The following is a 14364-nucleotide window of genomic DNA, read 5'->3' on the forward strand; positions in this document are numbered from 1 at the left end:
GTGTCTGGGGGCCATACTCTTGAGGTTTCTCCAGTCTCCTTTAGGCCAGTAAATCTGGTCTTTTTTTTGTGAGTTAGAATTATGTTCTACATCCTAGAAGATTGTTTTTGGAGCCATAAAATAGAAAATAACCCCTCCAAGAGACAGAAACTAAACGTAGAGTTACCGTCAGTCCATGCTGTATGACAAGTTCCACGGGATAAGTTATTTAACAAGAAATTCAGAAGGTTATTAATAAACTTAGAGAATTTCATAAAATACAATTGTATATAACACTATTTTATAAGAAGAGGGAATTATACAATTAAATGCTTAGATTTAATACCCAGTTTCTTAACTAAAGATTAGGATTCTAGTAAGAATAATTTTGTACTTAATCATTTAAAAATCATTTTAGTCTTTTTCAGTTAATTAAATAATTGAACAAGCCTTTTTAATAACTTTAACTATGGTAGTCTTATTAATCCCAAAAATTATACTGCTAAGGAGCACCGTAATACTCTTATTTTTGCTTGGTTACAACAGTGATATGATTGCTTTTTTTGTAAAATATTTTTATGAAGTGAAAAAATGACTTTTAAGAAATAATGCTTCTCAGCACGTTTGAAACTATTGGCTAAGGTATGAAATCTACATAAACATTCAACAACTCTATAAGTTACTTGGAAGTTTATTAACTTTCTCAATAGACTGGCTGTTCGTCGACTGTTTGGTCTACCCTCAAAAAAGAACTGGCCATATGACAACTAGCAATTTCAGCTTCTCTACTAGAGAAAGCAAATGCAAGAATGTAAAAATAACTTGATTCTCTTTTACTTCCCAACAGATCCCAGATGGATTTTTTGCCCATTTTTATGCCATTTGTGAGCACATCAGCCCTGTGCTAGCCTGGGGCTTTTTGGGTCCTAGAAATTCTCTTTATGATTTATGTTGCTTCTTTAAGGTATGTTCAGTCATTGAATCATTAATCTTATTCCAGACTAAGAAGTTAAGATTTTATTGTCTTGTTTTTGTAGAAAAAAAAGAATGTTATTTAAAGGTAAAATTATAAAAGTCACATAAATTCAGTGTTTAAATGTCAGTGGACCAGGACCAGTATTGTATAGACTTGAAGCTTTATCCTAGAGTAGACTCAAGTAGACCAATCACCTTTTCAACTCCTCCTGTAATGGATCCAGTTCTTGGATAGTATTGCCATGTTACAATCAAATTGCTACTTCTTACACAGTTTGTTCTTCATGCCTGGGTACTTTTCAAATTTATAACACAAAGGTGGTAATTTAGAGATAAATTCTGGTTCAAGGTAATATGAATGATAAAATCCAAGTTGTGAAAAATAACCTGGGTGTTTAAAGTTGTATCCCGGTGTCAGCAGTTTAAATTTTCCTAATAAATAAGTTATCGTTCATGATAGAACTTGCTGCCTGGCAAAGTACCAAGAAAAGTCTTGCTCTTTAATGAAGTTAGGCTGAATTTCAAGGAACAAATAAAAGTAAACAGAATTGCGTATGAACGTGAAAGTTTTGGATGTTTGAAAGTTTGGATGTTTCACTATACTTTCGATTGTTAAAAATTAAATTATTATGTTTATGTTCTGTTTATGTAGCATTTTAGGAAGTGTTTATTTGTTGTTATTCAGAATGCATTAATTTTTGACTAGTAAATGGAAGGTATATATTTTAGTGGGAAAAGTTTGGACTGGAAATCAGTTTGTCACTAATGAGCAGTCTGAATGTGGGCAAGTCATTCTTTGGTTCTCCTTTTCTTTACCTATGAATGAGGGAACTTTATAGGTTGATTGCTAAGAACACTTCCAAATCTAAAATTCAGTGAATCTAGGAAGTGTGCTTTCTTAGTATTCCTGAGCATGTAGTTGCTGGAGAATAGAAATTAAATATTTCTGGTTTTCTGCTCTTTGGAATTACTTTTTTTTCCATCAAGACATAGCAGCCTGAGAATTAATACTTAGTCACTAGTGTCCAACTTGCTTAAAATGTGTTTCAGCATAAGTATTAACGTACTGAAATGAAATATCCTTCAAGATCTTCCACTGATTTAAGATTTGAGATCTGACATTATTATTTTTTATGTCTCAAGTATTTTATGTACAGAAAAACATACATTTAGAGATTTAAAATTTATGATTATTGGAAATAGTTTACTCATCTGTCTTGAAGTAGTATCAGTGCTCAGAGGTAACATTGCAAACTTCAGTTATTGTGAAAGAAATAGTAATAGTCTCTTACATTCATACAAGGAGCCCTGGTGGCGGAGTGGCTAAGTACTTAGCTGCTAACCAAAAGGTAGGCAATTCAAACCCACCAGCTCTCCCTGGAAGAAAGATGTGGCAGTCTGCTTCTGTAAAGATTAGAGCCTTGGAAACCTTATGGGGCAGTTCTACTCTGTCCTTGTAGGGTCGCTATGAGTGGGAATCGACTTGATGGCAACAGGTTTGGTTTGGTTTTTACATTTATACAGTGCTTTGAGGATCCACGGTCATTTCTTATAGATTCTTTTTTTTTTTTTTTTTTTTGTATCTTTACATGAGCTCTGAGTAGTAACTAGGACAGGTAGTATTATTCCTTATTTTTCAGAAAAATAAAATTAGACCCAAAAAAGGTTAAATCATGTGCTCAAAGTCCCTTTCCCAATGAGATATGGAACTCATTTCCATAGTGCTGGAACTCAGGTTGCCTCACTACTAATTCAGTGCTTGTTACAGTATTATTAACTCTTTAGCTTTGATGTAACTTTGTTCTAATAAATGCCAATTTGTTTTGTGTTCATTTTCTAGAATCAAGTTGTTTTCTTTCTCAAAGACATTTTTGATTTCGAGAAAGTACGCTATTCAAGTATAGAGACTTTGGCCGAAGACCTCATGCAGTTACTTATTCGCCGCACGGAACTTTTAATGGCCTGTCTTGGAGCAGATGCACTGAGGCATACGAGTAGCTGTATAAGTAGTCATGGACATGTTATGTCCAGCGGGCTATTGGAAGCCAGAGTACAATAAGTACCGTAAGAATCATATAATTTGAGTGTGCTATGAAATACTTTAAAGTAACTATTGATTTTGTAACACGTATTACAAAATCAACAAAATTGGTAAATGTGGACTCAGGGAGGAAAAACAATCTAGTAAAGAATGAATGACTGTACTGTACTTGAAGTTCTGTCATTGAATCCCTGTGTAGTATATCCAAAGCAGTTTTTTATAACCTTTAGGTAACAATTCAGGTTGTGAAATCTGTATTTCCCAAAAACGTTGCTTGAATTGAAGCCAATACTTGCAAGTTAATTGATTTGTCTTCTTGAAGCTGTCTGAAATGTCCAGTATCATTCTCAAAAGCTTTGTTTTTATGCTTTGTGCCTAAAAAATAGACACTTTAGCCAAGACTTTTATGGCTCACACATGTAAGAATATATTACTGCTAGTGTCAGTGTATTTAACTTTGCCTGAAAATGTATTTTTGATTGTAAAGTTATTCATTTGTATAACCAAGTTTAGTCTGTAGTTGTGTTTAATATGTACTGCTTACAATATTGCTTGTGCGTTTGCTTATGTAACTGAATTAAAGAAATTGTAATGGCTGAGTATCATTATAAAACATTTAAATGAATTGACACTGAGAAGTTTACGATTTCCAGCTTTTAATTAGATTTACTGCAGTTTCCAAAATATATTACTGCTGGTCCTATAAGTTACAAAAGAGAAACTGAAGAACTTTATTTATTTATTTATTTATTGGTGCATTTTTCCCTTGACTGAATATTGATTGAAAAGGTAACATTTATTAACTAAGACAGGCAATTAAATTTTTTTCTGTATAGTTTTGAGACTGTTTCCCAGAATGTGATGGTATTAATCTTGGTACAGTAAAATAACTTCCCCTTTCTCCTTCTACAAAACTGACTTTTAGTTATTCCCACAGAGAATTTAACATGCTGGGAATTTGTCATATTATGACCACAGTTTAAAAATACTCATACTTAAATCTTAGTATGGTTTTAAAGTAGGTGTTTTTCTCCCTTGAATATAGAACAAAAAATATTTTTAATGGTATAGAAGTATATTACCTGTCCTTTATGATGAATGTGTGTATGAAAGGATTGTTCATGAGTAAGATTCTTCTTCAGAGTATATTAGACACTTTAAGAGTGGCATTCACTTACTTGGAGTGGCTGATTCAGTATATGAATGGATTGGATTTCTTAATTTTGCTCCTGAAGTAGGCTGTCTTCATTTTAGGAGTTAATTACCCAGAAAGATATAAAATACATTTTTTAAAATACATTTTAGATTAAAGTGCCTAGTTTCTGATTAATGAATAGAAAATTAATGGTGGAAAAAAAGCATAATCTTTTAAGATTTTAAATAGTTGTATGTGCCATATTTATGTAATGTTAGTTCCTTTATCTTGTTTGCATGTGTTCCATTACATGTAGGTTATATCATTAAACTAATTAATATGAAGTATTGCTCTAAAAGTTTTTGAGTATATAGCTCCTTGACTTTTCTTGCATATATTCTTAATTTAACAATTGGCTATTCGTAATTCTTATTATTGATGGAGGAGTATCATTAGAAGTACCAAAACTAAAAATTCCATTAGATAATGTTTTACTTTTAATTTAGTATTTTGTATTTTTACCTTGTTGTTAAGGTACCAGTAACCTTGAGTGATACATACTCATCCACACACAGGTGCACAAACACACATTCACATTACTACATAGGCAAGACAGTTATTGCTTATGTTAATTTACTCATTTTTGGCCTAAATGTTTTAAGCTGTAGTTTATAGACAAAGTTACAAATAAACTTCATTTTTTAATTTGCAATCAGTGTTGAAAAATTGCACTATTTAATGATGCTGCTTCTACATAAAATAACACGAGGGAATTTATTTCATTAGATAAGATGAATGACTTTCCAGAGGTATTGTATTTCCCTTTTACATTTCACCATTTGAAAAAAAATTTGCCTCTATTTAGGAAGTTGATTTGGTTTCTGATCAGTTCAGTAGCTATGACTTTAGCAAGATGCTTCCTTTGTGGCCTTTGACAAGAGGGACGAGAGTGCCCAAATAGGATTTCAGGGCAAAAAGTACAGGAAAAACCTCTATTGTAAAAGAAGAAACTTGACTTTTAAGTTTCTAAGAAGAACATTTCTGATAGCAGAAAGATACTTAATACATATATACCAATTTCCATTTGCCTTAAAATTGGGTTAAACAGTAAAAGCAATGTTTTAAAAAACAATAAATGATTAAACTAGTCTAGAGCCTTTTACAGTGAAATGCTATTTAAAACTTACTCAAGGTGGTGTTATCAGAAAAATGTCATTGCCACTTTGAGTCCTACCATCAACTTCCATGTGTAAGTTTTAAGAGAGTCTTGAATTAGTTCTAAGAAAATGGCTTTTTTTCTTCTGTTTTCTAGAAGTAAAAAGATAAATGTTCAGGTGATTTATTCTTCGTATTTCTACTTTTTTTAATATTGGTTTTCCTATATTTTTGTTCAACTAAAAGGCTACTTATTTCTTCTTGAAGCTTAACAGTATGTTTATTAAATGTCAAGATGGGATTATCTTTTGAAAAAGAAAAGTTTTCCGTGCGAGAATCAGCTCCAAAGAACTTCCTCTCTCTTATTCATAAAGTAGTTCGTTATTTGCATCCGTTTACTATGATTCTATTACTTTGTTAAATTACCTGACTATGAAAAAAATTACAAACTTTTTCTTGCATGAAGATGTAACATTTTCTACTTAATTACCAAAGGAGTTATTATTTACATTAGAAAAGGATTCTTTAGTTTATCATTTCTTTAAGCCTAGGAAATAGGAATGCCAAAATAACAATGTACTTCTCTGTGACCTTTCATTATAAGAAATGTTAGATTATGTTCATAATCCATTTGCTTTTATTTTAATGTGAATACTTATTAGGAAATTAATGTAAATTTCCAAATGATTGTAAAAATTAGGCTGAATTTAAGTTTTGTTTTTTGCTTAATCAAATTTAGAAATATCTCTTTATGTGGGACTTAATGATTTTTGTAATCTGTGATTAATGGAAATAAGGACATCCTTATTTTGTGCATAGTGATTATGTTATATTATTGTTTTGATTCATTTGAGGACAACCATGTATTAGCTTCACTTGGCTGATACCAGTAAATGTTTCGGTTTCCTAAATGTAAAGACTGTACTCATTAATTCGTGTAAAAGTAAAACACTGCGGTAACAGAAAAAAATAACACTGGCTCTTCAATCAAAATAAGCACTGTAATTCACATGGATGTATTTCTGTTACTGCCAAATAAAATAGTGATGTTATGTACATCTTGCTGATGTACTGAATATTTTTTTCCATTTGCTAATATTTTACTTTAAAATTGCACGTTACTATTTATAACAGTTCAGGTTTTCAATTTTAGTAGTATTTTTGTCAAGTACTGGTGTCAATGTTCTACTGATTTTGTAAAAGGAATCTCTGATTTTTCCTTCTTCATGCTGTGAAACAATTTAAATGTTATCAAAATCATCTTTTCCTTGATAGTTTAAAAGAATTCACCTGTAATACCATCAGGGCTTGGTGTTTTGGAGATGGTAGCTTTTAAATAACTTTCTTAATTTCTTCCATTGTAACTGGTCTGTGAAGTTCTCTCTTCTGGAGTAAATTTCGATAACTGGATTTCTCATCACAGCAGCATCCCCGTGCCAGGTAGCCGCCCACCCACAGGTCGGTGAGCGGGCAAGCCCGGTATTGAATATTTTAAACATTATTTATAATAAACATTATTTATTATACACAGTGGCTGCAACAATGGGCCCAAGCATATCAGCAATTGTAAGGATGGCTCACAGCCGGGCAGCATTTCACTCTGTTGTACATAGTGTCTCTATGAGTCGGAACCGACTCGCCGACAATAACAAATTAAAACAAATATAAACATTATTTACATATAATTGCAAGGTCACACTGGTCTCATCAGGCCCTACCCTATGCGAGCTTTTAGTCCCCATAGTACCACATGTGCAGGCATAGAGAACCCAGACAACTGCAGAAGCCTTGAATTTGAATGTGAAAGTATATGTTATCATTATGTACTAACCAAGGAAAAAAGGCAGTTTTGTGATGAATAAAGTCAAAGTATTTGCATTTTAATTAAAAACGTAAAGCCTTTTGATGAATAATGCCATCAAACATAATATAAATTTCTCATATCGATGTACATACATCCATCCCTATTCAGACATAGGCTGAACCTCCTTTCCCTGCCATTTCCTGGTAAGGGTTCACACACATTTAGTAAAGGAGAGGGATGCCCCCTGGACACCATTGTAGTCACCACGTGGCTGAAAAGGTTCTCCTGTATAATAAAAACAGTATTCTTAATTTGGGATTGTTAGTAAACAGGATTATTTTAGAATAATTATATATGTATAGTATAGATAAATAAGTATATATAGTATATGTTTTTTAAACTTTTGAACATATAAACTGAAGTATATTACTTAATAAACAAACTATACAAGCATGAGTTGAATCTTTTCCTAGCTAGGATGTAGGGTTGGAGGTGGAATGGGAAACTAGATCAGCATCTCAGGCTCATCTTCTGTTTTCTTTATCTGCCATACCCTTTGTTGTCTCATGCCATCCTCTTTGATCGTACCACCTGAATTAGTATTTTGCACTTTAAACGTCTCTCTCTCAATTCTTAGGCATGTTTAAAATACTTTCCTATAAAGCATCTCAGTGTCCTGTTGTTACAGCATTTGTAGGGCTTTGCTGGAAACCTTTATAAGTTTACTTTGTTTATCCATTGTCTTCCTTACTGTTCTTATCCCACTTTTGACATCTGTTTCACTATTTTCTGCAGTGTCTCTTCCTATACCCTGCATTCTATAATATTTTACCCTGTTACTTCTTCCCCCTTGATCTATTTCTCTCCTTATGCTACTGACATCTTTGATCAGGCTGCACAAGCTCTTTTGTCTGCTGAGTTTCTATCATTGGCTTTTTCTATGTCTGAACAGTGCAAACCCTTCAGTAACCTCCATTGTTTGGACTGGATTCCAGTGTAGGGGTGGGGAGGGGAAAGCAAACCTTCCCTCTGTGACACTTTTTATCTTTACTTAAAAGCCACAGCAAAGCAACTGGTACATCAAATAGTACCTCAGCGTTTTGATTTTAACTATTTATTCTGTATGTCACAGATACCTTTCACAAAGTACATTTACAGAAAATTACAAAACTTTTATAATTTCCTATGTTGAAATAAACACCATAGCACTTGACTATAGAGGAGCACTTTGACATTTGAAAGTACTTAAAATATATGACTTGCAGAATTTTGTTTAATTCTCTTATTTAGTAATACTCTGTATGAGAGAGTAGGCCCAGAACTTTAAAAAGGACCAAGTGCTTTATTTGGTAGAAGATGGATAATCAAAAACGTAGGTTAAAGCAGGTGCATTGGTTACCGATTGCTGCATAACAAATTATCCCAAAATTTAGCAGCTCAAAATAGCAAACACTATCTTACACAGTTTCTGAGAGTCAAGAATCCAGGAGTGGCTTAGTTGAATGGTTCTGGTTTAGGTTCTTTCCTGAGGTTGCAGTCATCCGAAGACTTGACTACAAAATTAGTTTCCAAGATCCTCTCACTCAAATGGCTGTTGTCAGGAGGTCTCAGTCCCTCTCTGGCTATTGTGGGAAGCCTTAGTTGCTTGCTACATGGGCCTCTCAACATGGCAGCTTGAGTGTCCTTTAGACATGGCAGGTGGCTTCCCCCGGAGTAAGCAGTTCAAGAGAGAGCAAGGTAAAACCCACAATGTCTTTTATAAACCTAGCCTTGGAAATGACATACCGTCACTTCTGCCATTTCTCTTCATCACACAGACCAATCCTGATGCAGTGTGGGAGGGCACTACACAGGCGTGAGAATACAAGGAGGTGAGATAATTTTAGACATCTTGGTGACTGGCTACCACAGCAGAGAATCATAATAAATTACAAATAGATAACTTAGACATTTTAGTTTTAGATGAATAAGTATACATTGTTTGGTCAATCTTTTAATGTAGAGTCAATGCGTTTATTGAGTATGGATCCACTTGCTGTTCCGAAATATTTTTGTTAGATAAACTACACCCCTAAACTATCATCTGGGATTTTCAATTTCTCTTAATTTTAAAAGGAGAAAAAACTTAGACACATGAAAAGCAATGAGTACAGAATGCCCCTAGATTTTTATAAATTTTGTACTTAATCTTTTACATTTGACTTTCCTCACCCTTAGCTTGATGGTAGTTTTTGTACTGTTTATCTTTTCAAAGCATTCTACTAAGCTTTCATAAAAACTATTGTTGTTAGTTGCTGTCGGGTTGGCTCTGACTCATGATGACTTTGTGTATGGTAGAACAAAATGTTGCCCGGCCTTGCACCATCTTCATGATGGTATGTTTGAGTCCACTGTTGTGGCGGTTGTGTCAATCCATCTCACTGAGGGTTTCCCTTGTTTTTGCTGACCCTCTACTTTACCAACCATGATGTCCTTTTCTAGCAATTGGTATAAAAACTATAACTTTTTATTTTGGCTCTTATTTTTCTTCCTTTTTGTCATATTTACATAATTTCAATAACATGCAATCAGCATAACCAAGTTTGAGAACTAACCCAACTGATTCATGATATGTATACAAGGAATGTTTATACATATTGGTATATCTTGGATTTCTAATAGTCTTCTCAAACTTAGTGTGTCCAAAATTGATCTCCTGACCGTCCCTGCCTGAACTTCCTCTTCCCAGTCTTCCCCATCTCAGTAAATGTCAACTCCATTCTTCCATTTCCTCAGGGCAAAAACTTTTCCTCACACCTCATATTTAATCTGATACCAAAATCCTACCAGTTCTACTTTAAAAATGTACCAAGAGGGGGAAAAAAAAAGTACCAAGGATCTGACTGTTTCTCACTACCTTCACATTACCTCTCATCCTGATTATTGTGTGTGATAAGGTTGGACCATGGTTCTCAGTGGTTTGGCAGTTATGATCTAGTTTGGTAGCTATGTAATGATATAATCACCTTCATAATGAGATCTGATATAATGTAAGCAACTCCATGATGAGATCTGTTATGAGCAGCCAATCAGTTGAAAGGGAGTTTCCTTGGGGGTGTGGCCTGCATCCAATATAAGTGGACTTTCTGGCAAAGCTCGTTGGCTTTTGCTTGCTCTGGATCCTGCAGCTGGCTTCTGTTCATCTGACCTCCAGTTCTTGGGACTTGAGCTAGCAGCTTTCCTGCCAATCCTGGGATTTGTCAGCCTCTGCAGCCTGTGAGCCAGAGGCCTGCTGTCTGACCTGCCGATCTTGGGTTCACCAGCTCCTGCAGTTATGTGAGTCAGGAGAACCCTCAGCCTGACCCACAGACTTGGGACATTCCAGCTTCTACAACCACGTTAGCCATTTCTTTGATATAAATCTCTCTCCAGATATATTTATACACTTCACTAGTTTTGCTTCTCCAGAGAACTCAGCATAAGACATTTGGTACCAGGAGAGTGGGGTGCTGCTCTAACAGATACCTGCAGTGTGGTAGTGATTTTGGAATTGAGTAATGGGTAGAGGCTGGAAGAGTTTTAAAGTGCCTAATAGTAAAAGCCCTGGTGGCATAGTGGTTAAGAGTTTGGCTGCCAATCAGAAGATTGGCAGTTCGAATCCACCGTGTGCTCCTTGGAAACCCTATGAGGCAGTTCTACTCTGTCGTATAGGGTGGTTATGAGTCAGAGGTCAGAGTCCACTTGATGACAATGGTTTTTTTTTTTTTAATAGTAAAAGCCTACATTGCCTTGAAGAGACTGTTGGTAGAATTATGGACATCAGAGACAATTCTGGTGAAGGCTCAGAAGGGAGTGAGGAGAGCTGTAACACCAGAGATGGCGCAGACAGGGAGAAGCAGCAGCAGAGAAACAGCAGCAGTACCAGGAGACTGATGTGAGATGGCACGGGAGCTGATCCAAGGAGCAAGAGAGCTGAGTGCCATTTGGCTGAGGTTTACTGGCAGAGTGGGGTGCCTCTGGGCACTTATCAGTAGAGCTGAAGAGCTTTGTAACACTTGTCCAACCAGAGCAGGGGCTGGCCAGCCCAAGTGGCCCAAGGGGCCGAGGGTCCAAGAGGTCAAGGAACTAGGAAGCAGAAGCTGAAGAGACGAGGAGCACAGGAAGCAGAGCTGCCTTGGTCTCAAAGGGTAGGGCCATGACCTCTGGGGTCTCAAAAGGTGGAACCACAGCCTGCTGGGTATCAAGGGGTGAAGCCACAGCCTTATAGGTTTCAAAGAGTTAGATCTTCACCAACTCAGTTCCAGAGTGTGGGGTTGCCATTCACGAGTGCCAGGTGAACAGGGCCGGATCCACTGCCCAAAGCTGAGGGCTTGGGCCTGCCATGCCTTTGGGGCTGCCATGCCCACGGGGCAGAAGAACAAGGCCTGCCAGGGCCAAGGGGATAGGGTCACCATTCAGACAGACTAGGAGAATGGGACCGCTCAAAGCCGAGGGAGCAGAGAAGCTATTCCAGTGGGCCTGCAAGGCAGAGCCTAAGCCCAGGGCCGAGGGACCTCCACCCAAATTCCAGAGAATGTGGCCAATACCCAGAGTCTAAAGGGCAAGACTATTGCCTAAATGGTGTCAGAGAACAGAGGATTATTTTCAGGCCTTGAGAGCTAATGTAATGTGTTCTCCTAACTTGCTTGATACCTGTTATCCCTTCTTTCCCTCCAATTTCTCCCATTTGTAATGGAAATGTCTACCTTGTGCCTGTTCCACCATTGTATTTTGGAAGCAGATAACTTGTATTCTAGATTTCACAGATAAAGAGGAATTTTTGGAATTTGGACTGGTAGTTAAGACTTTTAGGATAATAGGATGGGGTGAATGTGTTTTTACATGTGGCAAGGACATGAATTTTGGGAGGCCAAAGAATGGAATGTTATGGATTGAATTGTCTCCCCCCAAAATGTGTGTCAACTTGGCTAGGCCATGATTCCCAGTATTGTGTGGTTGTCCACCATTTTGTGATCTGATATGATTATCTTATGTGTTGTAAATTCTTTTTTTTTATCTTTTTATTTTATGGTTGTATTTTTAAATAAAAGTTTATAATTCAAGTTAGTCTCTCATACAAAAATTTATACACACATTGTTATGTGGCCCTAACTGCTCTCCCTATACTGTGACAGCACATTCCTCCTTTCCACCCCTGATTTCCCGTGTCCGTTCAACCATCTCCTGACCCTCTCTGCCTTCTCATCTCACCTCTGAACAGGAGCTGCCCATTTAGTCTCATGTATCCACTTGAGCTAAGAAGCACGCTTTTCACAAGTATGATTTTATGTCCCATAATCCAGTCTAATCTTTGACTGAAGAGTTGGCCTTGGGAATGGTTTTAGTGTTGGGTTGACAGAGAGTCCGGGGGCTGTGCTTTCTGGGGTTCCTCCAGTCTCAGACCATTAAATCTGGTGGTTTTACTAGAATTTGAGTTCTGTACCCCACTTTTCTCCTGCTCCAGCAGGGACTCTCTTTTGTGTTCCCTGTCAGGGTGGTCATTGGTGGTAGCCAGGCACCATCTAGTTCTTCTGGTCTCAGGCTGTTGCAGTCTCTGGTTCATGTGGCCCTTTCTGTTTCTTGAGCTAAGGCCTTCTTTGTGACTTTGGTGTTCCTCATTCTCCTTTACTCCCGGTGGGTTGGGACCAATTGATGCATCTTAGATGGCCGCTCACTATATGTTGTAAATTCTAACCTCTATGATGTTAATGAGGCAGGATTAGAGGCAGTTATATTAGTGAGGCAGGACTCAATCTGCAAGATTGGGTTGTATCTTGAGTAAATCTCTTTTGAGATACAGAAGAGAGAATCAAGCAGAGAGAAGAGGGATCCCATGCCACCAAGAAAGAAGTGCAAGGAGCAGAGTGAGTTGAGTCCTTTGGCCCCCAGCATCCTTGTGCTGGGAAGCTCCTAGACCAGGGGAAGATTGATGACAAGGACCTTCCCTTAGAAACAACAGAGAGAGAAAGCTTTCCCCTGGAGCTGGCATCCTGAATCCGGACTTCTAGCCTTCAAGACTGAGAGAATAAATTTCTGTTTGTTAAAGCCGTCCACTTGTGCTATTTCTGTTATACAGCAGCACTAGATAACTAAGACTTTGTGGAACCCTCCTAATTTGTCTCCCTGCTTCCTCCCTTGTTCCATTCAGTGTGTTTGAAGCACATCAGGGATGGTATTGAAGGGAGCAAAGGGGTAAACTAGATCATCCAGTCCCTCTATCTGTATTGGAATAAATTTAAATAACTTGTAATTACCAATTTAGAACTTTTCTGTGACTGAGAAATGAATGGCTTTATCCCTCCTAAAAGAATTTTCATCGTGAGCAAACAGATGTGTGGGGGTGGGATGGAAAAGCAGAGATATATGTAAGAGCAGATGTTTTGGACATCCCTGCATAACCTGAGCACAGCTGCCTGCCCAGAGCAGAAGTCGGAAGTCGTTACCTTGACGCTGGTTTTCTTTTTTGTCTTTTTGTTTTTGCATGTAGTGAAAGATTAAAGATCTCCCACACCAGAAAATGTCCCCTCTGGATGTGCATTTTTCAGGTTTTAATACTACGTCTGATGGGTTTAAATGACTGGATGGTGGTACAAATTGTAAAGGACTGTGGGAGCCTAATTTTTGCAGACTCCTTTATGGTTTAGAGACACCAGAGATTTGCTTTCAATTAAGGAAGAGTGGATTATATATATTCGTTTATTTTTTAACACTTTCCTCTATCAACCACTCTTTTTGTAGTTAAAGACGGGGGAAGCAAGAAAAGAAGAGCAACGCACAGATGAAATGGTCTGGGATTGATGCCCCACGCTCTTGCTAAGAAAGGGAATTATAATGTAGTGGCTCGGCTTCTTGACTGGAAACCAGGACGTGTAGAGTAGCTGAGAGAAGCGGGCCCCAGGGCAAATGGGTTGTTGGTAGGCGGGAAGCCAGCTCCAGACTCGTAATGAAGACCATTCCAGCTTCACTCTTCCCCAGAGGAGAGGCAGCCTCCCTTCCCCGGGCCCTACCCGAGGTGTAGGGCGGCCCATGGTTAAGAGAGTCAGGTCAGGGACCGAGGGTCGGGCGACAGGCAGGTTCTAGCGCAAAGTTGGCAGCCGCTACCGCCCCCCTCGCGTGCTTTCCTCCTCGACTCTCCACCCCTCTCCGGGAGATACGGCGGAGGTGGGGGCGGTGGGGAAACTGGCCTTGTGTTTTGGAACAGCTGCAGCCGGCGCTGGGCCCGCCTGGAATGCGGGAACAGTCTGCGCACCAGGACTT

General features: G+C 37.6%; 1 protein-coding gene across 1 annotated transcript in view; it reads left to right on the forward strand.

Annotated features, from left to right (window-relative positions):
- The window catches only part of MIGA1 (mitoguardin 1), a 107015-nt gene extending 100416 nt beyond the window's left edge, over nucleotides 1-6599 (forward strand). Inside the window, exons 14-15 of the mRNA XM_004369080.3 lie at nucleotides 827-943; nucleotides 2795-6599. Coding sequence (XP_004369137.2) covers nucleotides 827-943; nucleotides 2795-3013 — 336 coding nt within the window. The 3' untranslated portion in view covers nucleotides 3014-6599. The remainder of the gene's footprint in view (nucleotides 1-826; nucleotides 944-2794) is intronic.
- The last annotated feature ends 7765 nt before the right edge of the window (nucleotides 6600-14364 follow it).

The sequence above is a fragment of the Trichechus manatus genome, unplaced genomic scaffold (genome assembly GCF_000243295.1).
Source record: "Trichechus manatus latirostris isolate Lorelei unplaced genomic scaffold, TriManLat1.0 scaffold00003, whole genome shotgun sequence".
NCBI lineage: Eukaryota > Metazoa > Chordata > Mammalia > Sirenia > Trichechidae > Trichechus > Trichechus manatus.